We start from the raw sequence: 26,796 nt of genomic DNA, 5'->3' as shown, positions 1-26,796 counted from the left end.
CACTTCCGGGATCTGTCAGCCGCTCCCTCAGGGCCTCGGTCGTCCGCCCGCGACCGCCGGAGCCTGTTCGCGTCGACTGACCAGAGTCCGCGAATTCAACGCTCCGAGCCCGTTCGGACGGCCCCGACCCCCAGGTAAGGCGCAGCAGGGGCGAGTTTCTGGCCTTGCCGGCCTCCGCTGGGCCGGCCTCGTCCCGGATCTGAACCCGCGGGGGCGGCGAGGCGGGGGCTTAGGCCGTGGGGCCCTGAGGCTGAGGGGCGGGCCGGGGGGAGGGGGCGGGGAAGCCGCGTTTTCAGAGGGGCCTGCCGAGCCCTGGGGTCCCCACACGTCCAGATCCCATTTTCACGATTTTCGAGCGCCAAGCCTTCTCCGATGCCAGAATTAAAGGTTGCTTCTTCTGCGCTTCCATTGTGGGCATTTATCCCAGTCTCTAATATTGTGGTGAATGGAATCATCTCCCCCCAGTCGAGCGTCACGAGGCACCGTTCATTCCTTTCTTCAGCGTCTAGAATAGGGTCCCTGCGCGCCATAGGCGCCCCTGGAATGTTTGGCTCCTTTCTAGGGCCGCCTTCCATCTTTCAGATGTTGGGGGACCTTACCGAGCTCGAGAAGAACCTTCCCCCGAGTTCTTTAAGAATCCCCCCGCTTGGGTGCCGCCTTCCCCTAAGTCACAGTTGTACCTCTTCGCTCCTGGTCGCTCCGTGGAACCCTTTTGTAGCGCCTTTCCCACCACACCCCTTCGGTTGGGCTGCCCAGATTGCCATCCCGGCGCCACCATTGCTTGGATGACCCTGGGAAGATTGCTTCTCTGAGTCCCCGTTTTCTCATCTGTAGTAATAGGATCCTCAGGGGGTTTCTGAGGCTCCAGTGAGTTTATTTGCATAAATGCTTAGGATAGTTCCTGGCCCAGAGTAGGTGCTCAATAAATGTTAGCAGTTATTCCTGCTTCTCGGCGTTCTCTGTCTGTGTATCTATCTCCCCTTCCTCTTCTATGCTTCTCCCCCCAGATTTGAGGACCAGGAAAGTGTCAGATTTATTTATGTTTCTGGCCCCAACCTGGCACTTACTACACTGCTGGGCACATGGCAGGCACTTAATAAATTGTAGTTTAGAATCTTTCATTATAAAGCTATCTGTTCTCATACTGGGGCTTTGGAGCCGGAAGGAAATGCTGACCTACTTTTATCTATTTCAACTCATTGCTGAAATTACCTAAATTATCCTAGTTCTGCCCTCTTTTATCAGTTTTTAAATCTAACCTTTTGGTTTCCCGGAGGCCCTGGGTTTTTCAGGTATCTTAAAAAAAAAGAAAAAAAGAAAGAAAAGGAGAAGGTATCATTCAGGAGGCTATTTTTTGCCCTGTGAGGGAGTAGGTGTAAGTGGCTGCTTCCTACACAACCTATTCGGAGGCCTTCTGAGGTTAATTTATCTACTTACCACAATTAAAGGAGGGGATCATTCTTGGAAAATTAAATCTCCTGCTGGGGGAGAGTATCAGATCTAGGTAACTAATGCTGTGCTGAAACAGGTTCTGCCTAAGGAAGTTTGGTCTGCTGGTGAGACTGGTGCCTGGAGTTGGAACCTGTCTCTGAACGCTGGGGAGGGTGTGGTGACCTTGTCAGAGCACCTGCTATTGCTGGGCTGGGTATTGAGAGCAATTAGAAACTGGATGAATCACAGTCTCAAAAACTGACCCCAAGCAGGGAACTGAAATCCCCACAGTACAAATACTTTAAAGCTCCAGGATCGAGAATTTAAAGCCTAGGTAGGTGTTTCCAAGTTCAGAGGGTACTTACTGGTGTGTATTTCTAGGGATGGTTCAAAAGCCTTGGGTCAGAGGAAGAAAGGGAACTAACTAACTTAACTTACCGAGCATCTGTTTTAGGCTAGGCTTTGAACTACATGCTTTCACGTATTATTTAATCCTGCTACCACTAGCCTTGGGATGTCAGTTCTGTGTCCATTTTACAGATGAAGAAAAATGAGTTTTAGAGATATTGAGTGACCTGCCCAGGGTTTCCTAGCTACTGTGTGTCAAAGCCAGGATTCAAACCCAGGTCCTCTTGGCTCCACAGCCCATGGCTAACCAAATACCAGGATGACTCAAGTGATAGGTAAAGAAAGAAGTTGGGGGGTGGAGGGGGTCCCTGGAATCATAATGTCCTATAAATTGTTCTTTCTCTCTCTCTGTGCTGGACATTGAAAGTTCATCAGTAGAAGTTTGTTAAATTTAATGCAGCACCTTTTTGTCTCTCCCTTTTTCTTCTCTCTACCCTCGTTAAGACAAAGTTTTTCAGATTTCACTTAAATATGAATCACAGTTTAGAAATTATAATTATCACCCTACGACAGAGGTTTCTTTTTCTTTGTACAAAATTCAAGTTGTCATTATTCTGCTTTCACACTGAGTTTAATGAACACAGGCTGTGTTTACTGGTGTCTTATGAATCTGACAAACATGAGTGTTGTCTTGGCCTACAGACTTAAAATAGCCACATGATTATAGAAGGAAGTACAGGTCTAAGTGTATGTCCAAATACGGAACTTGAATGCTATAACGAAATTAGAAATGCGATTTTAGAAATAATTATGCCATTGAGTAAATGTTTACCTCTTTTGAAGGCTTTGCTGCATTGCTTATAACCGTGAGGTTTAGAATGAGAAAGCCTTTGTCTGCACCTTTTTTTTAATATAAATTGAGAACTTTTTTTTTTTTTTTTTTTTGCGGTACGCGGGCCTCTCGCTGTTGTGGCCTCTCCTGTTGCAGAGCACAGGCTCCGGACGCGCAGGCTCAGCAGCCATGGCTCACGGGCCCAGCCACTCCGCGGCATGTGGGATCTTCCTGGACCAGGGGACGAACCCGTGTCCCCTGCCTCGGCAGGTGGACTCTCAACCACTGCGCCACCAGGGAAGCCCGAGAACATGTTTTAAATTTATTTATTTATTTATTTTTGGCTGCGTTGGGTCTTTGTTGCTGTGTGCGGGCTTTCTCTAGTTGCGGTGAGCGGGGGCTACTCTTCATCACGGTGCGCGGGGTTCTCATTGCCGTGGCTTCTCTTCGTTGTGGAGCACAGGCTCTAGGCATGCAGGCTTCAGTAGTTGTGGTGTGCGGGCTCAGTAGTTGTGGCTCACGGGCTCTAGAGCACAGGCTCAGTAGTTGTGGCGCACGGGCTTAGTTGCTCCGAGGCATGTGGGATCTTCCCAGACCAGGCTGGAACCTTTGTTCTCTGCCTTGGCAGGCGGATTCTTAACCACTGCGCCACCAGGATAGTCCACCTTTTCTTTTTTAACTATATATGAAATGTGTGCTTTTATTGCATGTAGATATTTACATTAAATTATTAATTTGCAGACCAATTTTGTTTCAGTTAACAAGTAAGCCTTTAAAATGTGGCATATAAACTAAATTGCTTTTAATTAAGCAGATGTTTATGGCACAACATGTTATTTTGAGTAACTGAGTAAAACCTTATGTAATGGGTAAGCGTATCATATCAGAGAAAAAGAATCATGCACTGAGCTTCTGGAGGTTTACTTTTAAAAAAATAGACAAATTAAGCAGTGTTATTTGAATTCATTTAAAAGTTTTTTTTATTTCGAGTTAGAGATTTTATTTGTGAGTTGCAATTTGCTTTCTAGAACATGTACCCGTAAAAAAAAAATTAATGACTTAAATATCCTCACTCTTAGAATAGAATGTGAAACACTGATATTTCTCTGCCAGTTCAAGATATCAGATGTTTTATTTAAGGGTACACTTATCTCTTTTTGACCTTTAGGTTCCCTTACAACAATTAGCAGAGACATTTCCTTTGCTTTCTACTAAGATTGATTTCTGCTTTGTCTGAGATTTCATTGTTCACTTTACAACCTTCTGATGGCCTTTCCATTCATTTCCTTCTTGCATCAGAATTCCTATCTCACATTTCTGTCTCCACCCTAGGTTGACTTGTACTTAAGTATTGAAACTTCTGAGTGCTGTGGGAGTGCCTCTTAGAAATGATAAAAAAGGGATGGGAAAAAAAAAACAAAAACAAAAAAAAAAGAAAAAAAAAAGGGATGGGGGTGGGGCCACTGACTGCTTTTTTGAAAAAATTTCTCCTATTTCAGGTAAAAGTTGCTTCATCAGTGTGTCTAGATTTGGGTGCCTATAGAATGGAGAGTGTGATTTGATTTTTAATTTAATGATGTTTCACAGATTCCTGCTTTTCATTTAGTTACAATAAAATGTTTAAAGAGTAACTAACATAACAAACACCTGCCTACTCTTTGCCTTGATTCGCCAGTTGTTGACGTATTGCCACATTTGCTCTTTGTGCATCTACTTGTTGTCCTGAATGATTGAAAATAAGTTACAGAAGACGTCATGACATTTCATCCCTAAATACTTCATTATCTTTATCTCCTAAGAGTTAGGACATTCTCCTACCTAACAGCCAACCATTATCATAGTTAAGAAGTTGAAAATAATTCCGTATTGTTGTGTGATAGGTAGTTCAAATACAAATTTTTCCTATTTTACGAAATACATCTTTTACAGCTGTTTTAAAAATGTAGGTTTACAATCAAGTTTCATTTATCAAATTTGGTTTTCATAGCTCTTTTAATCTAGAACAGCCACCCTCCCCCACCCCAACCTCTTTTGAATTGTCCAGGCCAATTGTTTTATAGGATGGCACACATTCTGGTTTTAACTGTTTGTTTTCCCTTGGTGTTACTTAACTAATTCCACTCCCCTTTATTTCCTGTAAACTGGAAATTAGGTCTAGATGTTGATTGGATTTAGCATAAATACAATATGTTTGGCATAAATACTTCATAGGTAGGTTGGCCATATTACCAGGTTTCTCCAGCATAGTCCTGTGGCCTGTTTTTGCAGCATAATTATTAATAGTGCCCCTTTATGCTCTCTTGAAAGTATTCCGGTCTGGATAATAAATTAAGTGGTCACTATTTATAAGTGATGGTGCGCCCTTCAGTTTGTCTCCTGTCAGGAGGCCCATCAGATTATATTGTTCCACTACTTATGATACTAAGATTGATTGCTTGGTTAAGGTGGTGACTGCCAGATTTTTTTATTGTAAACACGTTTTTCTGTTTGTAATTAATAAATAATCTATGGGATGATCATTTGAGACTGTGTGAATATCTTGTACCCCAACAGTCCTTAACTCATGGTTTTAGAGTCCCTTGATGTGGTTACAGTGCTAATTGTATTTAAATGATTAAGTTTTGACATTGAGATTGGTCTTTTTCAATGGGAGAATTGTTTTTTTTATCCCCAAACATTTCAGGATCCCCAGACAACTTAAATATGGGTTGCCTGCCATTTTAAATGCTTTTTCTGTTGCTTGTTGCAGCTTTCTGTCCTTTGAACACACTAAGAATAATGTCCCTGCATCAGTTTTTACTAGAGCCAATTACCTGTCATGCCTGGAACAGGGATCGTACCCGTAAGTATGCTATTAACTTTGCTCCTTTATTTTGGTACCTTTGATTCTTTTAGATGTAGGTACTTTTGGGGATCACATATTTCAATATCATATGTGAACAGGACATAGATATAGCTTCAGAGAGAACTAGGTCAGTCCTTTGGTTTACAGGTAGAGAAATCAAGGCTGAGAGGGTTGGAAGGACTTTCCAGTGGTTACACCCAAGTTAATGTCAGAGCTGTAATTAGCACTCAGGCCTTCTGGCTCCTTGTCCGCTTCTTTTTCTACAGTACCACCTGGAGGACAGTTTATATCAGAGACATCTTTCATTGCCCTAATAACCCAATGTCTGGGATGGTTGTACAGTAACACTCACCACCCAGCATTTAGTCAGAATACTAGGACCTAGATATAAGACACATATGGTTTACAAAGTGGCATACTGAGAGCAGTATTTAATCTAGTGTTTACTATGTTATTCATAATAAGCTTGAGTTTCCAGTTTTATAGCTCTAGCAAACTAGAAAGGGATGGAGAAGACTTTTAGAAGTAGGTGTAGTACAGCAAGCAAAGTGCAGGTAACATGACAAGGAGAAGGCAAAAAAAAAAAAAATCTAAAAACAGACAGAAGTGTAGTATTATGCCCATGAGTTATTTTTAAAAGTTAGGTATTTATTCACTGTCTAAAATAATAGCCTTATTGAAATATAATTCACATGTCATAAAATTCACCCTTTTGAAGTATACAGTTCAGTGGTGGTTAGTATATTAAACAGAATTATGCAACAATCACCACTGTCTAGTTTCAGAATATTTTCATCACTCCAAAAAGAAACTCTGTGCCCATTAGCATTCACTTCCAATTTTCCTCAAAACTTCCAGCCCTAGGCAACTACTAATCTGCTTTCTGTCTCCATGGATTTGCCTGTTCTGGATATTATGTATAGATGGGGGAACTATTAAATGATTGACCTAAAGTTTGGGTCATAGACTTTAATTTTAAGAAATCGATATTTATTTTTTAAAAGTGGATGAACTAGAAAGGAAAAAGTACCAGTATAAGTTTAAAAAAATCCATCATATATGTATATTCTTAACATTTTAGATTGGTCTAAGAGAGTTCTCTTGAGAATTCTATTTTGTGATTTATATTGGCTTTATTGTAAAGAAAAACTTCAATATATTTTATCAGTAGTATCAAGGGTTGTTGGAGGTTTTGTTTGTTTGTTTCTTTGTTTTTATAAACTAGTGGTTCCAGCCTGGGTCTATGATAGCAGTAATGAAAGCCTATGAGCTATTTTTAGTATTTCAGAAAGTCTAACAGAAATAAAATATTTGTCTTTAATAGTGTCGTACAGGCAAACTAAAATGTCAGATATATTTACTGTGGACTAAAATTATGTCAGTTAAGGGAATTCCCTGGCGGGACTCAGCACTTTCACTGCTGGGGCCCTGGGTTCGATCCCTGGTCGGGGAACTAAGATTCCCTCAAGCCTAGCGGCTGGGCCAAAACAAAATAAAATAAATAAAATTATATCAGTTAAGTATAGTAATATTGTTTATTTGTTACTAGTTAGAACTTTAATTGACAGTTGTATATGTTTCTAATAAAATGAATTTTTAAATTCAGTTTTTCTAGAAAACATTTTAAAATATGGAGTACAAGTAGAGGTAAAAATAATAAAGGAATTCTTCAGGACGAATATTGGCAACCATTTTCTGAAACCGCTTTCCTGTTCCCTCCTTCAGTCTGTTTTTAAAATGCCAACTGTAACATCACTTTTTTTGTGACAATTTCGAGTTCAGGTGTTAACTATTGACTTTTTTCTCCAGAGATTGCCCTTAGCCCCAATAACCACGAAGTTCACATCTACAAGAAGAACGGGAGCCAGTGGGTGAAAGCTCATGAACTCAAGGAGCACAACGGACACATCACAGGTAAAAAAAGGAGATCACATGAGCTTAGTATGGCATTTCCAAGTCTAGCACGCTTCTGTGTAAACAGATAGCCTAGTAAAGGAAGCCTGCCATGGTACTTAGTGCAGCATTTACTGATTTTTCTTGAGAAAATTTGAGAAAATATATAATAGTGACCTCAGTTTTTAAGTGCATCTCTGAGCCCAGCTGGTATGCATTGCTCTGCTAATGTTACAGAAAACACAACCTACTCTGGGGACTAGAGAGCTTAGATTAGATGAGACATGAAAGCGAAAACCAGACAGCACGTCAGCTATGTGCAACCGCAAGCCAAGCTGTGTTCCCAAGTCCTAAGGGAACGCTGTGTCTTCCAAAAATTTCCTGTATGTTGTTTTTAGGGCAAGGAAGACATTCCAAAATATTGAAAAGGACATAGAGTGATATAACAAACACCCATATTCCTGCCACCCAGAATTAGCAGCTATTTATATTTTTTCCTGTGCCAGAAAACTTGGGACACAAAGATTTGATTATAAGAAGTATATTATTATAAGAAATATTATTCCAGATAATGGTAAAGTCTCCTGTCACCACCAGTCCTATTCCTCTCCCCAAGAAGACACTGTAATTGGTATGACATTGTCCCAGTCCATTTTTTATACTTTCACATACATGTATGTGTGTGTGTGTGTGTGTGTGTGTGTCAGTGTGTGTAAGCAGTCTTTAGTACTATTGGCTAGAATTTTTAAATACTGCATAAATGGTATCATAGCATGCTTCTCCTGTGGCTTACTTTTGCATTCCACATTGTTTCTGAGTTCTCTGTATGTAGGTGTATCTAGATCAAATTGATTCCTTTTACCCGCTGGGTAGCATTTCATACTTCATCTATTTACTCTTTCCTCCATTGAAGGATATTTAAGTTGCTTCCACTTTTTCCCTGTGACATTTTAGTGCTAAACTGAGCGTCCCTGGGCAGATCTCCGTTCAGGTGTGAATGTCTCTGGGAGACTTGCTGTACCACAGGGGTGCAAGCATCTTCAGCCTTGCCAGGCATTGTCAGATCGCCTGCATTCCTGCAGCCCTGATAGGAGTGCTTTTCTTCCCACACTCAACACATGCTTGATAGAAGCAGACTGGCTGATGAGTGATCTTTGCTCACTCTATAAGCTGCATTTCTCTGATTAATAGAAAGGTTGAGCAGATGTTTATTAGCCACCTGGGTTTTCATTTTCATGACTTTACTGTTCATAACTCCTAACCATTTTTCCATTGAGTTTTTAACTTGTTCTTGTCAGTTTGTAGAAGACTGGATCTTAAAGCATTAGCTCTGAGGCAGATTCCTAAGTGTACAGTAACTTTCATCTTTGACAAAAACTATCAATGAATAGTTGGGTAAAGGTAGCAAGCAGAGCAGTGTCGAGTTTTATTAAGCAAGTGTGAAATAAAGGAGAAGGAAGAAAAAATGGAGAATTTTTACAATGTTTTCAGAATTTAGTAAACCATATCTTGATACCAGATTACAAGACAGTGTATTGCTTTGTTGCTAAATCATGTCTGGCTACTTTTTTTTTTGCGGTACGTGAGCCTCTCATTGTTGTGGCCTCTCCCGTTACGGAGCACAGGCTCCAGATGCGCAGGCTCAGCGGCCATGGCTCACAGGCCTAGCTGCTCCGCGGCATGTGGGATCCTCCCAGACCAGGGCACGAACCCATGTCCCCTGCATCCGCAGGCGGACTCTCAACCACTGCACCGCCAGGGAAGCCCTGTCTGGCTACTTTTTAAAAAAACATACTAACTTACTGCTGCGTTCAGGGAGAACTCTTAGTCTTTGACCCTTACTACCATAGTTTCTTTTTTATCCTATTTTCTAAGTGATTCAACTGCTTTAAACAATTGGCCAAGCACATCAAAACTTATTCTCCTTAACTTTTCAATTATAAATTTCTCACCGCAGTCTTGGGTTTCCCTTCTCACAATGATTTTTTGCACTTAAGTGGGCAGCACAGGGACTGATGGTAATTTTCTTTTTTTTTTTAATTGGGACACTTGAGTTTTGCCTCTCATCCCCTAATATACTGATTAGCTTAAATATATCCTTCCCCCCAATCAGAGAAAAACAGCATGTTTTGACCCTCTGCACTCCTTACGTTGCATCCCCAGCAAAAACTTAATGACCATCCCTTCTTGTTTTTACCAGTGCTTTGTATGTGATATCAGTCAGGAGCCGACTAACTGTATTACCAAACCAGCACCAAAGACGTAATTTCTATTTTTGTTGCTGTTGCTTTCCCATGACCTTATTTTTACGAGGTTTGGCCTATTTTCTTTAAGTCCCTTTGCCAGTGGCCTTACAGCCTAAAAATAAGAACACTCATATTTTAAATTGGAATTTTAACATTAGGAAATACTTATAAACGAGAAAGGGCCAAGATGAAAGACCAAAGAAATAGCCAAAAAAGTGAAATGGTTAGTTATGTCCTTTTTCTCCCCCTGCTTCTCTTCTGGAATCCTTTGAACTTGGGCCTGTTTCCTGTCCAAATGCTCAAATGACATTTTTTTTTAGATCTGAAAAAACTGTTGTTGGAAAAGTCTAAATATAACTCTGTGGCAGGAGACCAAGGATCAAACATAATTTCTCAGAGAGATAGTAACTACGGAAAAAGAAAATTACTCTCTGAAGCTTTTTAGAAGAAAAGTCTGCTCAGTACTACAGAGAAAAAGAGTATGGCATGCATCAAAGGGATATCAGAGTTCTGGTGTTTTTCTCTGACTTTATTCTTTTGTGTTAAATGCTTGATCACCATCTCCTTTAAAAAAAAAAAATTTTACTGTGGACACTTTTAAATAGAAAGCATATAAAAGCAGAGTAATGTAATGAGCCCCTATATACCCATGACTCAGATTCAGCAATTATCAATTCACAGCTAATCTTGTTCTCAGCTCACTCTCAACTCTTTTTCCTGTACTATTTTCAAGCACATCCCAGACATTGCATCACTTCATATTTCAGTTTGCGTCTCTAAAAGGTAAGGACTCTTCAACAATAATCAATACAATAGTCTGTTTTAATTGGCATCCTAATAAGGTACACACATGGTTGTGATCAGTTGATCTATCTATTAAGTTTATAGGTTCCCTTCTTTCTTTTCCTTTGCAATTTATTTGTTAAGAAAACTGAGAGGGCTTCCCCGGTGGCACAGTGGTTGAGAGTCCGCCTGCTGATGCAGGGGACGCAGGTTCGTGCCCCGGTCCGGGAGGATCCCACATGCCGCGGAGCGGCTCGGCCCGTGAGCCATGGCCGCTGAGCCTGCGCTTACGGAGCCTGTGCTCCGCAACGGGAGAGGCCACGGCAGTGAGAGGTCCGCGTACTGTAAAAAAAAAAAAAGAAAAAAAAAAGAAAATTGAGAAATCAGGTTGTTTGTCCTGTACTGTTTTCCAGAGCCTGGGTTTTATGGATTGCAAACCCGTGGTGTTTCACATATTTCTCCGTCCTTTGTGTTTCCTGTGAATTGCTAGTTGAAGTTAGGTGGTAGCAGGTTCTTTCATGAAGGAGGCACATAATGTCCGGTTGTCTTTCTTTCTGTGATGTTAGCAGTTGTTGATGATTAGTGCCTATAGCCATTAATTTAATAGTGGCTGCAACATGATAATATTCTAAATCTATCATTTCTTCTCTGTTAGCTGGAATACATTCATAAAAGAGATGCTTACCTTCATCTACTATTTGGTTATCCTGAAATATAGTTAGTATAGGAAAGACAGGATAGATGTTAGATTCCTTTTCTTTTCCTTCGAAGTCTTCTAATGGCAGGAAAACAAAAAAAGATGCAACGCTAAATTAGCAAGAGATGAGAACTTGCCTTTACTGAGTATTTGCCCTTCCCACTCTCTTTTTAACAAGTGTGTGTTTTAAAAGAGTTAAAAGCTAATGTTATCTAAAAACAGGTTGAGGCTACGACTCTGGTTTTAAAACTCCTATATTCAAATGAAAGATGTAGCCACAGAAGTAGACTTAGAACTATAAAACGAAGCAGAAGGCAGTTCCTTGTATTTTTCTTAGAGAATAAGGATCTATTGATTTTTTTTTTAAAGCACCTCAGGAATTATTATAAAATACATACGTGTGTAATTAAAGTGGTGGTGATATTGGAATGGGGTGAAATTTGAGATTGTCAAAATTGTTACAGAATCACTGAGTTTTCTCATTACAAGGCAATATTCTGGATATTAGAGGATGTATTAGTCTTCTATCGCTATGTCACAAATACTACACACTTAGCCACTTAAACCAAAACACACTTATCTCACAGTTTTTTGTGCGTCAAGAGTCTGGGCTTGGCTTCTCTGGGACCTCTGCTCAGGGTCTCACATAAGCTGTAATCAAGGTGTCAGCCATGGAAGGGCTGTTCTCATCAGAGGCTCCACCAGGGAAAGATCTACTTCCCAGCGCCTTCAGGTTGATGGTGGTAGAATTCATTTCCTTGCAGCTGAGAGATCATGGCCGCTTGCTTCTTCAACAGAGAGTAACAGAGAAAGACCTTGAGAGTCTCTAGCAAGAGGGATGCCGTGCTCTTAGGTAATCTTGTGCACTAGTCACATCCATCTCACCTTCCCAGCATTCCACTGGTTAGAAGTGAGTCAGGGGTCCTTCCCACACCCACAGGGAGGGGGGTCCCACAGAGTCGTGAACAACAGGAGGTGGAATCTCGGAGACCACTCCAGGTTCTGCACCACAGTAGTTTCAGAGACTCGCTTCATATTGTCAGGAAGCTGGTAATCAAGTTAGGAGAACAAGATAGTCATAAAAATAACTATTTTGTATCACACTTCTGGGAATTTATCATAGAGATCATTTTAACCAGAGCAAGAAGGTGTGTGCCTGAATGTTTATTTCAGTTTTATCTATTCTAATAAGTGATTGGGAATAAAACGTACAACAATGGGATGTTTTGGGAAATTATTATGATAAGATCAGTGTTCTAAATAATGTACAACCACTGCTGATTTATAAAAAACAGGAGAAAATGTTTGCCATGATATTAGTATCCTTTGCGGGAAGAATGTGTGTGAAGAATGGAAGCAGGGCTTTTTTGACTTTGCATGTGTCCCATTGTGATGTTTGTCTCATGATAATATGTGGGTTTGCTTTTGTAGTTAAAAATAAAATTTAGGGCTTCCCTGGTGGCGCAGTGGTTGAGAATCCGCCTGCCGATGCAGGGGACACGGGTTCGTGCCCTGGTCTGGGAAGATCCCGCGTACCGTGGAGCGGCTGGGCCCGTGAGCCATGGCCGCTGAGCCTGTGCGTCTGGAGCCTGTGCTCCGCAACGGGAGAGGCCACAACAGTGAGAGGCCCACGTACCGCAAAAAAAAAATAAATAAAATAAAATAAAATTTAAAATCTAATAAAGAGAGCTGCAAAGCTGTCCTATAATGAATAGATTTAAAATAAAAATACATATCACCAAGAATACACTTCCCCATCTTTTTCCCTTCACTGGTATGAATAATTGAGCTGACTATTCCTGTAGGTGAATGAACATAAACTGTTCACACTACTAAAGTCACTGTGATTTATGGCTAATGGAGACTTTGATTCTTACTTTTTTCATGTAAATGTTAAGAATGTTAATTATTTTTAAAGAGATATCTGTAATAAAAAATTATTAGTAGTATTTCTATACCTTCAGTGTTAAGTTATACTTATAGAAAATACCTCATCAGTAACTATAAAATGACTGAATCATAGCAGATTTTACTCTTGGTATATAACAAACTGACCTTGACTTTGGGATCCTTCATAGAGGCACCAAGTAAGTAAAAGTCTGATCAAATAAGAAAAATAAATCTTACATTCAGATACATATTTAGGTCTTTTCCTTGTTTAGATGCAAAGATACTCAAAGACTCTTTCATAGAACCTGTATCACGTAAAAAAGGTATTTCGGTTAGTTTAAAAAACAGTGAGCTTCAGAAGAATCACAATTTATATTTTCCCCTCTATACTGATGATTGTTTACCCTATATGTTGTTTTATTTGTAGGTCATATAGCAGTCTTTCAGTTAATATCATGGACCAAGGTCTGTTACTGAATGAGTAAAGGTACTTTCAGAGAAAAAAAAAAAATCCAATAAAGAAGGAAGAAAAGGGTCTTCAGATCAGATATTCTAAAGATATGTGGCTGGGTGTTAAGAATGCCCCTGCTTGGTTTGTAACCTCCGCAATTATAACAGCTCTGTTCTGCCTGGCCTCCAGAGGATCCTGAGTTACGGAACTTTGCAGAGAAACATCCTTGCCTTTGTGTGTGAAGTGGTGACCAGGACCATAGGTGGGGAAGGATGGGCTGGGGAGGAAGGTCCCAAGCCCTCATCCAGCCCTGCCACGCCAGTGCCCTCCGGCTGGTGCTGTGTCAGTTGTCAATGGCCAGGCAGAGCAGATGTCACCACATCTCAACTTGCAGGTATCGACTGGGCTCCCAAGAGTGACCGCATCGTCACTTGTGGGGCTGACCGCAATGCCTACGTGTGGAGTCAAAAAGATGGTGTCTGGAAGCCAACCCTGGTGATCCTGAGAATTAACCGTGCAGCCACTTTTGTCAAGTGGTCCCCGCTAGAGAACAAATTTGCCGTGGGCAGCGGAGCACGACTCATTTCTGTTTGTTACTTCGAGTCCGAAAATGACTGGTGAGCAACATGAGTATTTTTATTTCTCTGTAGAATCATACATTTGGACTGCTGTGTCCTCGGTGACTTCTTGAGGCACTGGGTGGAGGCTTAACTGTAACTTCATCTTTTCCTCATCTGGATATTTTTTTTTCCCTTTGAAATTCTCCATTCTCTCTGAACATTTTCCCTTCTTCTGTGTGCAGTGAGTCCAGTCTCACATCTTTCTTATATTAATATCGAACTGTGGTTTCCATGTTCTGATCTCCTGACTTGTTTGTTCTTTAAGATGCTACAACTCTTCTCACTCTGTACTGTCTAAATTGCTGTTTTCTTACTCTGATATATAAATTATAAACTTGAAAGATGCTCAGTGCCCTAAGGAAGTTTTTTTCCCTATCTCTATTGACTTAAAATATCTAGGAGTCTTACAGATAACAATATTCTCCTTTCTTTAAAGTTTTATACCAAATCTGTGTCCTGGTATAATATTTTACTTGTTTAAACTGTTAAACTTTAAAATTTGACCAGAATCTCAGAAATATAATCAGGCTGTTGTACTTACTTTATACTGTAAACCACTTGGAGCTGAGCCAGTGAAAATACGGGGATTTATTTAATGGCTAAGTAAGTTATTTTAACTACTCCTTCCTGCTTACTTTGATAAGGAAACCACTCTGCTCTACCTGGCGGTGTTCAGAAAGGGTGGTAGATACGCTTCAACATGGAATTGTCATTTAGTGCGAAACTGGCAGTGTTTGTACTAAAAATAGCCGGGTACACATTACTCTTCATGTGTCACTGTCTGAAACAAGGAAAGGAAGGGATTATCACATTACAGTTTGTAATTTAGTAAAACCTCAGAAATTTTGATTCTTTGAAACAAGTCTGTGAATTTGCACCAAGATTGAATTTTGAGTTGAAGACCTGTGGTTTTTCTTGCTTGCAAGCTTGCAAGCATGTGTAAAAATAAGGCTAACAAAATGTTGCCTGCAAGAAATTGTTTAGGAGGCTCACTGTAACAAATAGATTAGAAACAGCTTTTTTCCTGGGTAGCTTTCAACCTCAGTGACTTTGCATTTTTATTCATTGAAAAATAGTCTCAGATTCAGGCAAATTGGGCTTTACTGTAGTACGAGGTATTGTCCCTTGATCAAGCCATTATATTTAGGGGAGTGTCTCAGCTATGGCACTATAATTCATTTGTAGGATGCGAGTACTTTAAAACAACCTCTAAATGCCTTTAAGGTAAAATAACTGTTATAAAACAAGTCAGAATGTTATCTGCTTTTCAGAAAAGCCCCTACGAAAAAGATTCTATAGAAAAGTGATTTAACATTCAAGGAAGGGCGCTCTGCTCGAGAGTAAGTCTCTCAGCTCCTAAGCAGCAGAACAGCATTGGTCTTTAAGCAGCAGTTTAGGGATAGAAATTGAATTAGGCCAGAATAATGACTGATCTTAGACATAAATAAACATTTTAGTGGAGCTAGAGAGTTAGTCAGAGGCCCATCGCCAGCAAGAGGTTCTGCTAATTTCTTGATTTCTCTGTGAAAAAATAAAGAAGTTGCAGCTTCTCAGAGACTTAGAAAGGAAATTAAACTATTTTACAACCCAAACTTAACCCAAAACAAAGGAACAAATCACTGAATATTTGTAATAAAAATTCAGCAGACTTCCCTGGTGGCGCAGTGGTTAAGAATCCACCTGCCAGTGCAGGGGACACAGGTTGGAGCCCTGGTCCGGGAAGATCCCACATGCCGCGGAGAAACTAAGCCTGTGCACCACAAGTACTGAGCCTACACGCTGCAACTACTGAAGCCCGTGCATCTAGAGCCCGTACTCCGCAATAAGAGAAGCCACCGCAACAAAGAGTAGCCCCCGCTCACCAGAACTAGAGAAAGCCCACGCACAGCAACGAAGACCCAACGCAGCCAAAAATAAATAAATTTATTTTTTAAAAAAATTCAAGTGATTTCAAACCTCAATTTTTATTTCAAAGGTTAGAGTTACACATAATGTGAAAGTCCATGGGGGACGGTATGAGAGTTAATCCATAAATATACTTAATGATGAGGATCCCCTGGTAGCCGGGAAAGTTCCAAACTGGCTGCTCTGATGAAAACGTCAAAGCCTGAAAGACAGGAGAGCAAAGGGGCCACATATGGTTCCCCTTCCTCTCTTCCTCTAGAAATGCACCTTCTCTCTGGTAGAACACTCGGTGGCCACGTGAGAACCACGTGTAGGTGTTTTCGCCTGACACACACTTGTAGGTCATTTGGGGACGGTTGCTTGATGCGTGGATAAACTAAAATGGGTTTTCTCCTTTTGTAGGTGGGTAAGCAAGCACATTAAAAAACCCATTCGCTCCACGGTCCTCAGCTTGGATTGGCATCCCAACAATGTCTTGCTGGCAGCAGGATCCTGTGATTTCAAATGCAGGTGGGAACCAGTGAGGATTGGTAGACGGCCTTGAGCTCTTCGTTTTTCATCTTTCAGCAAGTATTTTTGAGGTTCCTTTTCTTTGTAAGGTACTGTGCTAGGCCCCACGAGGGTCCCAGAGATGAAAGGAGCTTGTGATCTAGAAAAGGAGCTACAGCAAGTGCGGAAATCAGGAGGTATCAATAGAAAGCAGTGGACCAGGAGGGGCAGGCGGAGGGATGCAAGGGCAGAACCAGGAAGTTTCCTCAGGCAGGACATCCAGGTACAGGGTCCCCCGCTCCCACGGTGTTATTTCTCATTTCATAACCGAGGCAGCAGACTGGGCAAATTCCAGAGTGAAACCAAGATCAACAAAACAGAGCTGAACAGAGCACTGCTGAGCTGTTATTGTGCGGTTCCTTTTCAGTTAAAGCTCTTTATTTGTCATTAGCATGAGACTAGAAAAAACACAGCCACTTTGCTGAGAGCTTTAAGGGTCATACAGTGTAATTGCTTTTTAAAGCTGTTCTTTATCAAGAAGGCTCCCCGCTCCCCACCCCGGCCTTAGCCAGAAGAAAAGCAAATGTTGCTTCATGTTGACTCTGTGGTGGGGTGCAGCATTCTTTGGTAAGCTATGTGGAGAAATTCCAGAAAACCTGGCCAGTGATTTATATCCAAGAATCCTCACGGGGTTTTTGGTTTGGGATTTTTTTTTAAAGGATATGTATGGGAATTTGGCTGTGGGATGGGAGTACAATAGTGTCAAGGTACTTTTTGGAAAAATATTGGCTCTTCTGCTTGAGAACCAGTGTTAACAGTAAAGATTTTTTCATATTCAGGAGTTTTGTTGTTTGTGATGTGTTACGCAGAGTCATTCCAGCTCCCTTAGAAGATGCAATTTAACCATACCACCTGGGTTGTCAGGCTGTGTCTAAAAATCTCCTTGTACAAATAGCTTACAATTCTTTTGTTAACATTAATTTCCAGAAATAAACTTGGCTTTGACCTGTGGTCCTGTGGGTAAGGGTCTTTTCTGTTCGAACTCTCATTTTGGCAGCACAGTTCTTTCCTGGCTTCTGATGACTAAAGCAGTAGCCATCGTGATGCAGATTTAAAGCACAGAGATTCTGAGGTCACATCATCTAACTTACAGATTAATTCGAGGCTTCCTTTACCTCTCCACTGTCCTGCCTCTTCCAGAGCTGCTGCCGCCATTATTGTTTTAGGGGGAAAATATCCCAGATCGCTTCGGGAGGCTTTAAGTTTCAGAAGTTTTTGAAGAGAAGCTGTATAAAGAAATAGCATTGGAGGGCAGATCCCCAGCTGTTCTATAGCCCTTCTGCTTCCCAGCTCTGGTCAGAACATCCTTACGCACAGCTTCATGGAATTAGAGAAGGAGACTGATGATCCTAGGCTGTAAAGGACCCGCCGTCATCCCAGACTAGAACTGCCACAAAGGCTGGACAGTGGACCTGAGGGTGACACTAGGGAGAGCCTACCCACTCTCACTGGCCTCCCTTGACTTTCTCTTTGGATGTCTCTTTCTTCCTTTCTTTCCTTCCTTTCATTCCTTTCCTTCCTTCTTTCCTATCTTTCTTTCCTTCTTTTCTTCTTTCTTTCTTTCTTTCCTTCTTTCCTTCTTTTCTTCTTTTCTTCTTTCTTTCTTTAGTTTTGCCAGGTCTTAGTTGCAGCAGGCGGGCTCCTTAGTTGCAGCATGTGGGGTCTAGTTCCCTGACCAGGGATCAAACCCAGGCCCCCTGCATTGGAAGCATGGAATCTTAACCACTAGACCACCAGGGAAGTCCCTCCCTTTCTTTCTTTAAATGAGTTAATGCTAGTGGTTTATTGCAGAGTAGCAAATAGTTTCCTCTCTCCTACCATTTGACTGTGTGGGCTCTGGACTGCTGTGTTAAGAATGATGGTGAAGCAGACACGAAAGTATGCTGTGCTCATTTAGCAGAGTCTGCCATGGGCCAGGGAGCGGAGAGGGGCAGGACAGCAAGGTCCTCCCCTGGATGCACTCCAGGAGGGAAGGGCTTTTGTGTCCATCACTTCTAGAGCTATGCCCTGAGAGTAGTGCCTGACACGACATAGGCCAAACTTGAATTGACCTGTAGGCAGCCCTTAGAACCCTTCTGTGTCTTAAGAGGTTTGTGTATCTGAACTTGTCTGTCATCAGGTTTTGCTTTTTTTTTTTTTGCGGTACGCGGGCCTCTCACTGCTGTGGCCTCTCCCGTTGCGGGGCACAGGCTCCGGACGCACAGGCTCAGCGGCCATGGCTCACGGGCCCAGCCGCTCCGCGGCATGTGGGATCTTCCCGGACCGGGGCACAAACCCGTCTCCCCTGCATCGGCAGGCGGACTCTCAACCACTGTGCCACCAGGGAAGCCCATCAGGTTTTGCTTTTGATGAGTCAGTATCTTTTCATTTTGGGACACCTTTCAGCAGCTGCCTGTGACCTGTTTCTATATACGCATATTTTCATTTACTCTTTCTTTCTCTTCCTGCCCTTAAACCACAGAGTGTTTTCTGCCTACATTAAAGAAGTGGATGAGAAGCCAGCCAGTACACCCTGGGGCAGCAAGATGCCTTTTGGTCAGCTGATGTCAGAGTTTGGTGGCAGTGGCACTGGCGGCTGGGTGCACGGGGTCAGCTTTTCCGCCAGCGGGAGCCGCCTGGCCTGGGTCAGCCACGACAGCACCGTGTCCGTTGCCGATGCCTCAAAAAGTGTGCAGTGAGTATCTGCCTTTGTCTGGACTTAGAGAGGAGTGGGGTGGGATCTCAGCAGCTGGCCTGAGGCTGCCCTTCCCTGGGCATAAGTGCAGGGCACCAGCATAAAAATCTGAACCAGGTTGCAAGGCAGCCTTTAAAGTTACCTTCGCACGTTTAGATTGTCCATTTGGGGAAATTTTGAAGACTTAGGTCTCACTTCCAGAAACACTTCTTAATGGAAGTGCTGATTTTGATTCCTCCAAAGGAGTCTCCTGGTTTGCTCCTGGTAAGAGTTCCTTCAGATGGCAGTTTAGTCTGTTCCTGTGAATTCCTCACAACACGTAAATGGCATCCAGCAGCCTTAGATGAAGTGAGAGATGTGTTCTTACTCTGTGTAGTCAGTGGACAGTGCTCCATTCATGTGGGCCTTCATGCAGTGACACTTGACACCCTGGGAGCCAGTCCCCCTGGTGTGTGCACTGGGGGAGCCCGAATCGCAGAGACTCGCTGTGAAGAGGTGCCTGCTCAGCCCTGAGGAGAGCAGTGTGTGTCTCATCAGACTTCAGTTTGTGTCTGCTTATCATGTCTAGAGGGAGAGAGAGGGTGACCGCAGTCCTTTCCGCTTGTGAATCTTGGTTCTGTCCTGGTGAATCCTTTCCGTTGGCAGCTAAAGGTAACCCACCTGGGGCTTCCCTGGTGGCGCAGTGGTTGAGAGTCTACCTGCCGATGCAGGGGACACGGGTTCTTGCTCCAGTCCGGGAAGATCCCACATGCTGCGGAGCGGCTGGGCCCGTGAGCCATGGCCAATGAGCCTGCGCGTCCGGAGCCTGTGCTCCGCACCGTGAGAGGCCACAACAGTGAGAGGCCCATGTATTGCAAAAAAAGCAAACAAACAAAAAAAAAGGTAACCCACCTGTAAGGGTTTCCTGACTTGTCCCCTGTGCAGGGAACCAGTCACATCTGACTCCCACTGCCCCACACTGACAACAAAGTGACATTTCAGAAAGAATATATATTTTACTGATTGGGGTGAATTTTTTTTTTTTAATTTTTAAACACCCCCCCAATCTAAATTATGAAGCCTTCCAGAAGATTTCTGTACATATGTAGACACATATATCTTTTCATTTTTAACTCCACTGGGATTATGGTATACATTTTGTATAGTAATTTGCTGTTTGTCATTCAATAATGTTTTGTCATGGCTATTTGATTTCTGTACAGTTTATTGTAATGCATAATAAGCTCTTAGCACATGCTTATATTATAAGCTCTTGTCTACCTTCATATTGATTTATTATTTGGCTTCTCCGGTCCTGCAAGTCAGATTACATCTGCTACCCTTCTCCATATCAGAGTATTTCATGTAGTAAGAGCCAGGTATGCCACAGGAGAGCCTAAGATGAGGTGTTAGTACTTTAATCCAATACCATTCGTACTGAAGGGGATAGGGCAGGGGTGTCTCCTGAGACACAGTTTCAAAATGCATCATCTTTTACATGGAGCCATATGATCCTACTTCATCAACCAGCATGTTTGCTGCCGTATCTGTGTAATCTCTCGGCCAGATGATCATGAAGCATACGTGTGTACACACACACACACACACACACGGCCCATTCGCATGTGAGCTCCTGGCTGGCCAATACTGTGTCATGTTCATCGGTGGCCGTAGCTCCTGCCCCAGTGCCTGGTGGGGCACAGAATAGACTCCCATAAATGTCTGTGGTCCCAGCCCTCTAGGAGCCCATGTGAGCCCAGGTGAGGAGAAGGGAGCAGAGAAAGGCCTTCAGTCCTGTGTGCCGGTGATAGTCAACTCTAGGAGGCCAGAGAGAAGAGCAGCCACTGCAGGCTGACGTGGTCCAGGAAGGCTGTTCATGGGGGTGATGAAACTCAAGCCGAGTTTCAGAGACTGGGGTGGACTTTGGAAAAGCAGGAGGAGCAGAAAGGGCGTGTGGGTAACGGGGCAGGGGGAGCCAAGGCCGAGGCGGCAGAGAACCAGCGCTCCTGGGACCGCAGTGTAGGGCAGTTGGTGGTGAGCAGGGGTGCAGGAGGGGTGGGCACAGCCAGAGGGGGCAGAGGCCTGCGCGTCTGCGGGTCACCTCAGGGCTGGCTCATGCTGGAGATTCCTGGAGGCTTGGGTCATGGGACTCCTCTTAACGTAAGTGTTTGTTCATCCTGCCAAGCCCCCATGAGAACAGGTCCTTTGTCGTCTGTGTCTGAAGAGGCTGCGTGGTCCGCTCCATCTCAAGTTAACACTGTTCTTGTGTTCAGGGTCTCAACTCTGAAGACGGAGTTCCTGCCCCTCCTAAGTGTGCGCTTCATCTCGGAGAACAGCGTCGTGGCCGCTGTAAGCATCTCTCCTGCCCCGGGGCCTGTGCTTACTCTCCAGGAAGGGAGCAGGGCGTGCCCTGTGGCTGTACGCACGAGCACGGAGCAGCAGCCTTGTAGGGGAAGCAGCTCTAGAGGCTCCCATGGTGGGGCCGCTCTGCTGGGGTGCTCGCTGGGCGCACACCCCGCAGGGCCTGACTGATCCCTCGTTTCAGGGCCATGACTGCTGCCCCATGCTCTTTAGCTGCGACGACCGCGGCTGCTTGACCTTCGTCTCGAAGCTAGACATCCCGAAACAGAGCATCCAACGCAACATGTCGGCCATGGAGCGCTTCCGCAACATGGACAAGCGGGCCACGACCGAGGACCGCAACACGGCCCTGGAGACGCTGCACCAGAACAGCATCACGTAGGTGCCGCCCAGCCCCTGGCCCGACGGCTGTGCAGAAGTGTTAGGTGACCGGGCTGCCCTTCTCCCCTTTTCGTTTCCTGATGGGTCCCTGTGATGTTCTCTGTCCTGCGGGCCCAGACATCCGTTCAGGAATGGGGGCGGTGAGGGGTCTGTAACTTCCCGGCTGCAGGCTCTTACTTCCAACTCGTCACAGAGAGCGAGCCGCCCCCACGTAGTCATTACGTCCTTCAGGGCATAGACGGTCTGGGCGTCCTGCGTGCGGAACGCAGGCCCTGCTGCAGGCCCGTGAGCTGGCGCGGCCTGTCATACAGCCTCTTCTGGGTCTTGCTTTCTCAGAAACTTGACTGAGGACAAAAGGAGACCTTCCTGAAGTCGTGTTCCTCTAACAGTGAGCACCTTACAGTCATATCCTTTTTGAAAGGTAGCTGTCACTTCAGCCATGGATTTCAAGTAAGGTGTACAAGTAAGAAGATAGTTTAACTAGAGAGAGAGATTTTTCAGCATCATTATGACAAAGCTAAAAAACTCCTTATTTTTCATCAGGCGTCTGTGATTAAATAAGACAGTAGAATTGTGTCATGTCTAGAAAGCTTGGTGGTTTTTTTTTTAATCTAGAGGAGAAATGCACTGTGTTCTTTTTTTTTTTAATTTATCTTTGACTGTGTTGGGTCTTCGTTGCTGTGCACAGGCACTCTCTAGATGTGGTAAGCAGGGGCTACTCTTCATCAGGGTGTGCTGGCTTCTCATTGCGGTGGCTTCTCTTGTGGAGCGTGGGCTCTAGGCGCAGGCTCAGTAGTTGTGGCACACAGGCTTAGTTGCTCCGCGGCATGTGGGATCTTCCCGGACCAGGGCTCAAACCCATGCCCCCTGCATTGGCAGGCAGATTCTTAACCACTGCGCCACCAGGGAAGCCCTGCACTGTATTCTTTGACTAGACCTTTTGTGTTGAGAGACTTTAATGTGGGTGATGATCATGGGAAGAATAATGGAAACCTCTAGATTTTCTCTTCGAGAGAATTTCTTCTTTTTTTTTTATAAGATTCGTATTACTTTCTTTTTTTTATTATTTACTTGGCTGCACTGGGTCTTAGTTGTGGCATGCGAACTCTTAGTTGCAGTATGTGGGATCTAGTTCCCTGACTAGGGGTCAAACCTGGGCCCCCTGCATTGGGAGCTCAGAGTCTTAGCCACTGGACCACCAGGGAAGTCCCTCTTCAAGAGAATTTCTAACTGCAGGTTGTTATGTTCAGCGGAAAGGGCCACTGGACTTAAAATAGGCTGGAAATAATCTGTGCTCTATTGAAAAGTAGTCATTTGAAGGCATAGCGGAACTTTTCTCCACACTTTTCAAGTTTCTCTGTCTTGAAAGATTTTCAAAATTATTTTCTGTGAGGTTCTCTTAAGCTTCTCTGCAGACTGTGTATCTGTAAAGAGACAGCTCTCATTGCCTTTTTGAGACTTTGAGGTTAGGAATAAAAAGACCCTTGCAGATTGGCGTGACTGCTGCCAGATACTAAGTCCTCTTTACCCTAGAGCAGGGTCAGCACACTTTTTGTATAAGGAACCAGAGAGTAAATTTTAGGCTCCGAGGACTACATGGTCTCCATGACAACTACTACAGCCCTGCCATGTGGCCTGCAGGCTGCCATGGACAGTACAGAGATAAATATGCATGGATGTATTTCAGTAAAACTTTATAGGGACTTCCTTGGTACCACAGTGGTTAAGAATCCGCCTGCCAATCAATGCAAGGGACACGGATTCAAGCCCTGATCCAGGAAGATCCCACATACCGCAGTGCAGTTAAGCCCGTGTGCCACAACTACTGAGCCTGCTCTCTAGAGCTCACCAGCCACAACTACTGAAGCCTGCATGCCTAGAGCCCGTGCTCTGCAACAAGAGAAGCCACCGCAGTGAGAAACCCACGCACTGCAACGAAGAGTAGCCCCTGCTCACCGCAACTAGAGAAAGCCCACGCGAGCAGCAACAAAGACCCAACGCAGCTAAAAATAAATTAATTTAAAATTTTATTTAAAAATAAAACTTTATAGACACTGAAATGTGAATTTCACATAATTTTCATATCATGAAATAATAGCCTTTTAATTTTTTTCTAAGCACTTAAAATTGTAAAAGCTATTCTCTAGCCCATAGGCTGTGCAGAAACAGGTGGTGTGTGCCATCCCCTTCCCTAGAGGGAATGTTCTAGGTATTTCAGGGAGAAAGACAAATATTGTCTGAGCTGTGGAATTGGTTTTCTTGAAAGTTTTTCAGATAATCAGGCTAAGTCAAGTTGTTCCATCAATCTCTGCTGAGCTTGGTTGGAATTTTGTGGTGTGTCTGAATGTTGCCAATATTAATAATGATTAATTTCAAATGTAAGGAGAGCTTTTGATTCATATGCCCTCATTGTCCTAGAGGGTAATTTGGGAGTTTTGGTTTGGAGCCAGTTGGATTTCAGTCGTGCTTCATGATGCCTCTAGTATTTTTTTTAAGCAGTGTGTCCATTTCAGTCACAGCTGTGGTCGTGGCCTCTCCTGGCTCCGCAGGGTACACGCTGTGTGGCCTGAATTGTCCTGCTTCTCCACGTCCCTCTAATTAATGCACATTCTTAACTTTTCTCTCTTTCCAGTCTTTTTCTTTTCTGGACATCTGGTAATAAAATACATTTTAATATTTTCTGAGTCAGATGGCTACAGACTAATATCTATGGACACTTTAAAGGAATTGATAGTTCGTTTCCTGAAGACGCTGTTACCCTTCTAGGAAGGTTGGAGCTCACTTTCACCATGTGCCTTACAGTCTCTCTCTTGTCTTTGCCTTTTTTCAGTCAAGTGTCTATTTATGAGGTGGACAAGCAAGATTGTCGCAAATTTTGCACTACTGGCATCGATGGAGCCATGACCATTTGGGATTTCAAGGTATCGTCTATCTTTCAGAACAGATCTCGTTTGTGTTAAAAGTCTTCCCATGAGAAGACTGGTCCTCATTTCTTGGACCCAGCCGTCGACTGCAGTGCACATCAGGAGCGCAGTGCACGTCAGGAGTGCAGTGCACTGGCTGTGGTTCTCTTGAAACCCTGGGAGTTGTTAGCAGGAGAGAGCCGCACTTGCTCACTGAGGTGGAGTCCACACTTCTGGATGTCCTCGGAGTCACTGAGGGGGGCTGGGGGCTGCTTTTGTGGCGGGCCCCAGGTTGGGCCCGGACTAGCTGAACTCTGTAGACATATGTTTATGGTTGACACCAACTAATCGGATCAGCACTCACTGCCTGCCTGCCGGGTGCCGGGCCAGGTGCTGGCATTGAGGACATGGACGTGAAGGAGCCCTCGGGGAGCTCGTCGTGGGAGAGAGAGGAGGGTGGGGGTCGGGTGGAGCTCCGGGAGAGGAGCCAGCGCCTCTGTTTACACCTTGAGGAGTTGGGGGGCTGCGCGAACTGCCTGAGTTGCCTCTCTGGGCGAGCGGTCTGAGCTGCAGGGGCAGCACGTGCAGAGCAGCCGAGCGGCTCAGGGGGCGCATGCTGCACTCAGGCCCTGCTGTGGGGCCTGCGGAAGCAGAGCAGAGCGGGCCCTGCCTGTGGGCAGCTGGGGGCTGCTCTGGAACCGACGTGGAAAGGCACCTGCTGTGACGTGCAGGTGGCCTGGACTCTGGACAGAGGCTGCTGGAGTGAACGGGTGGCAGGGATGTGCCTCCAGCCGTGCTGGGGGGCAGGGGGTGGCCAGGAGGTTCTGGACTAGAGGGATTTAGGAGGCCGCGTGGAGGGGTGTTGTGACCATGAGGGACAAACCCCAGAGGCCTCTGCACCCTCCAGCTTCGGGGTTGGGATAAGGAGGCGGGGAGGAGGGGCGGGGCTAAGAGAGCAGCTCCGGTGTGCAGCTCTGCGGACTTAACCCCCAGAAGTTAAACGTTTACAGAATTCTGCCACTGCCTGTGCGGTTCCATGATTGATGTTGCTGCCTCTACAAGTCTCTCCTCACCCTTGTTACCTTCACCTGCTTTGGGGCATCGTGCACCTGTGCAATTAGCTCCACCTGGGCAGGTAGCTCCGCCCTTCATCCTTTGATCCCTGCGGCCAAGTCCTTTCTCTCCTGTGCAAGTGAGCTGGGGAGTTCCAGCGCATTTTCCTCTCTGGTCCGTCCGCCTTTGAGCACCACTAGGCGTTGTGCACCAGGCTGACTGCATGAGGGCCACAAAAACACGGGAGTGCCTGCCATTAGGGCACCTGGAGTGAGGGCCAGTGACACAGATGATAAGCACATATGTGCCCTGGGAGCAGGCGTGTGCCCAGAGCCTGTGGGCTGGGGCCTAGGGGACAAGGCGGCGCAGGGCCTGGAAGGGCCAGCAGGGGGAGTCCTGCCTGGGAGAGTCTCTGCAGGCCATAGTCCCGGAGCCCGTCTCAGAGGGAGCGGGTCACAGCCAGGAAGGAGGGGGTGTGGGGTAGTGCCTTGGGGAGAACGCCAGGATGGCCGGTCCCCACTGACCATCGGTGTTCTTCCTGCCGCTCTCCAGACCTTAGAGTCTTCTATCCAGGGCCTTCGGATAATGTGAAGCTGAGTGAGCCGCCCAGATCCAGCATGAGGACGGACAGGCTGCGCCGGGCAGCTCCGCCATTCGCATGATGGGCAGGAGAGCCGGCCGCCAGGAAACACTGAAGACACATATGGCGCAAACCTTGTTGTGTGTTTTGTTTGAGGATAATTGGTGAAAGTGTTGGTTTTTTAAAAGCAGCAGTGATTTGGGTTTTGTTTTTTGTTTTGCTATTTCATTCCATTCTTGACCAAAGCTTCTCTTTAAGTAGTTTATTATGGAAAATTGTCACACTAACTTAAAGGAAGGGGTGGGGGAGGTATGTAAATTGTTCGCTACAAAATTAAATAAAAATACTGAATGTGTTCTTGGTTTTGTCTCCTTA

The 26,796-nt window shown here is 44.4% G+C and overlaps 1 protein-coding gene across 2 annotated transcripts; it reads left to right on the top strand.

The window, feature by feature from the left end:
- On the top strand, positions 1 to 26,796 carry ARPC1A (actin related protein 2/3 complex subunit 1A). Of its 2 annotated transcripts, XM_032604096.1 has the most exons (10): positions 1 to 134; positions 5,361 to 5,453; positions 7,266 to 7,370; positions 13,811 to 14,033; positions 16,344 to 16,451; positions 18,952 to 19,164; positions 21,417 to 21,492; positions 21,689 to 21,882; positions 24,716 to 24,806; positions 26,394 to 26,796. In XM_032604096.1, exons 2-10 carry the CDS (start codon positions 5,390 to 5,392, stop codon positions 26,430 to 26,432), a joined length of 1,113 nt encoding a protein of 370 aa, XP_032459987.1. In that variant the 5' UTR covers positions 1 to 134; positions 5,361 to 5,389; the 3' UTR covers positions 26,433 to 26,796. The 2 variants fall into 2 exon arrangements, with proteins under 2 accessions (XP_032459987.1, XP_032459988.1); XM_032604097.1 differs by lacking the exon at positions 1 to 134 and having other exon boundaries at positions 4,114 to 5,453.

Source organism: Phocoena sinus, chromosome 15 (genome assembly GCF_008692025.1).
Source record: "Phocoena sinus isolate mPhoSin1 chromosome 15, mPhoSin1.pri, whole genome shotgun sequence".
Classification (NCBI taxonomy): Eukaryota; Metazoa; Chordata; class Mammalia; order Artiodactyla; family Phocoenidae; genus Phocoena; species Phocoena sinus.
Note: the sequence above shows the minus strand (reverse complement) of the source record. Positions and strands in the feature narration are given on the sequence as shown.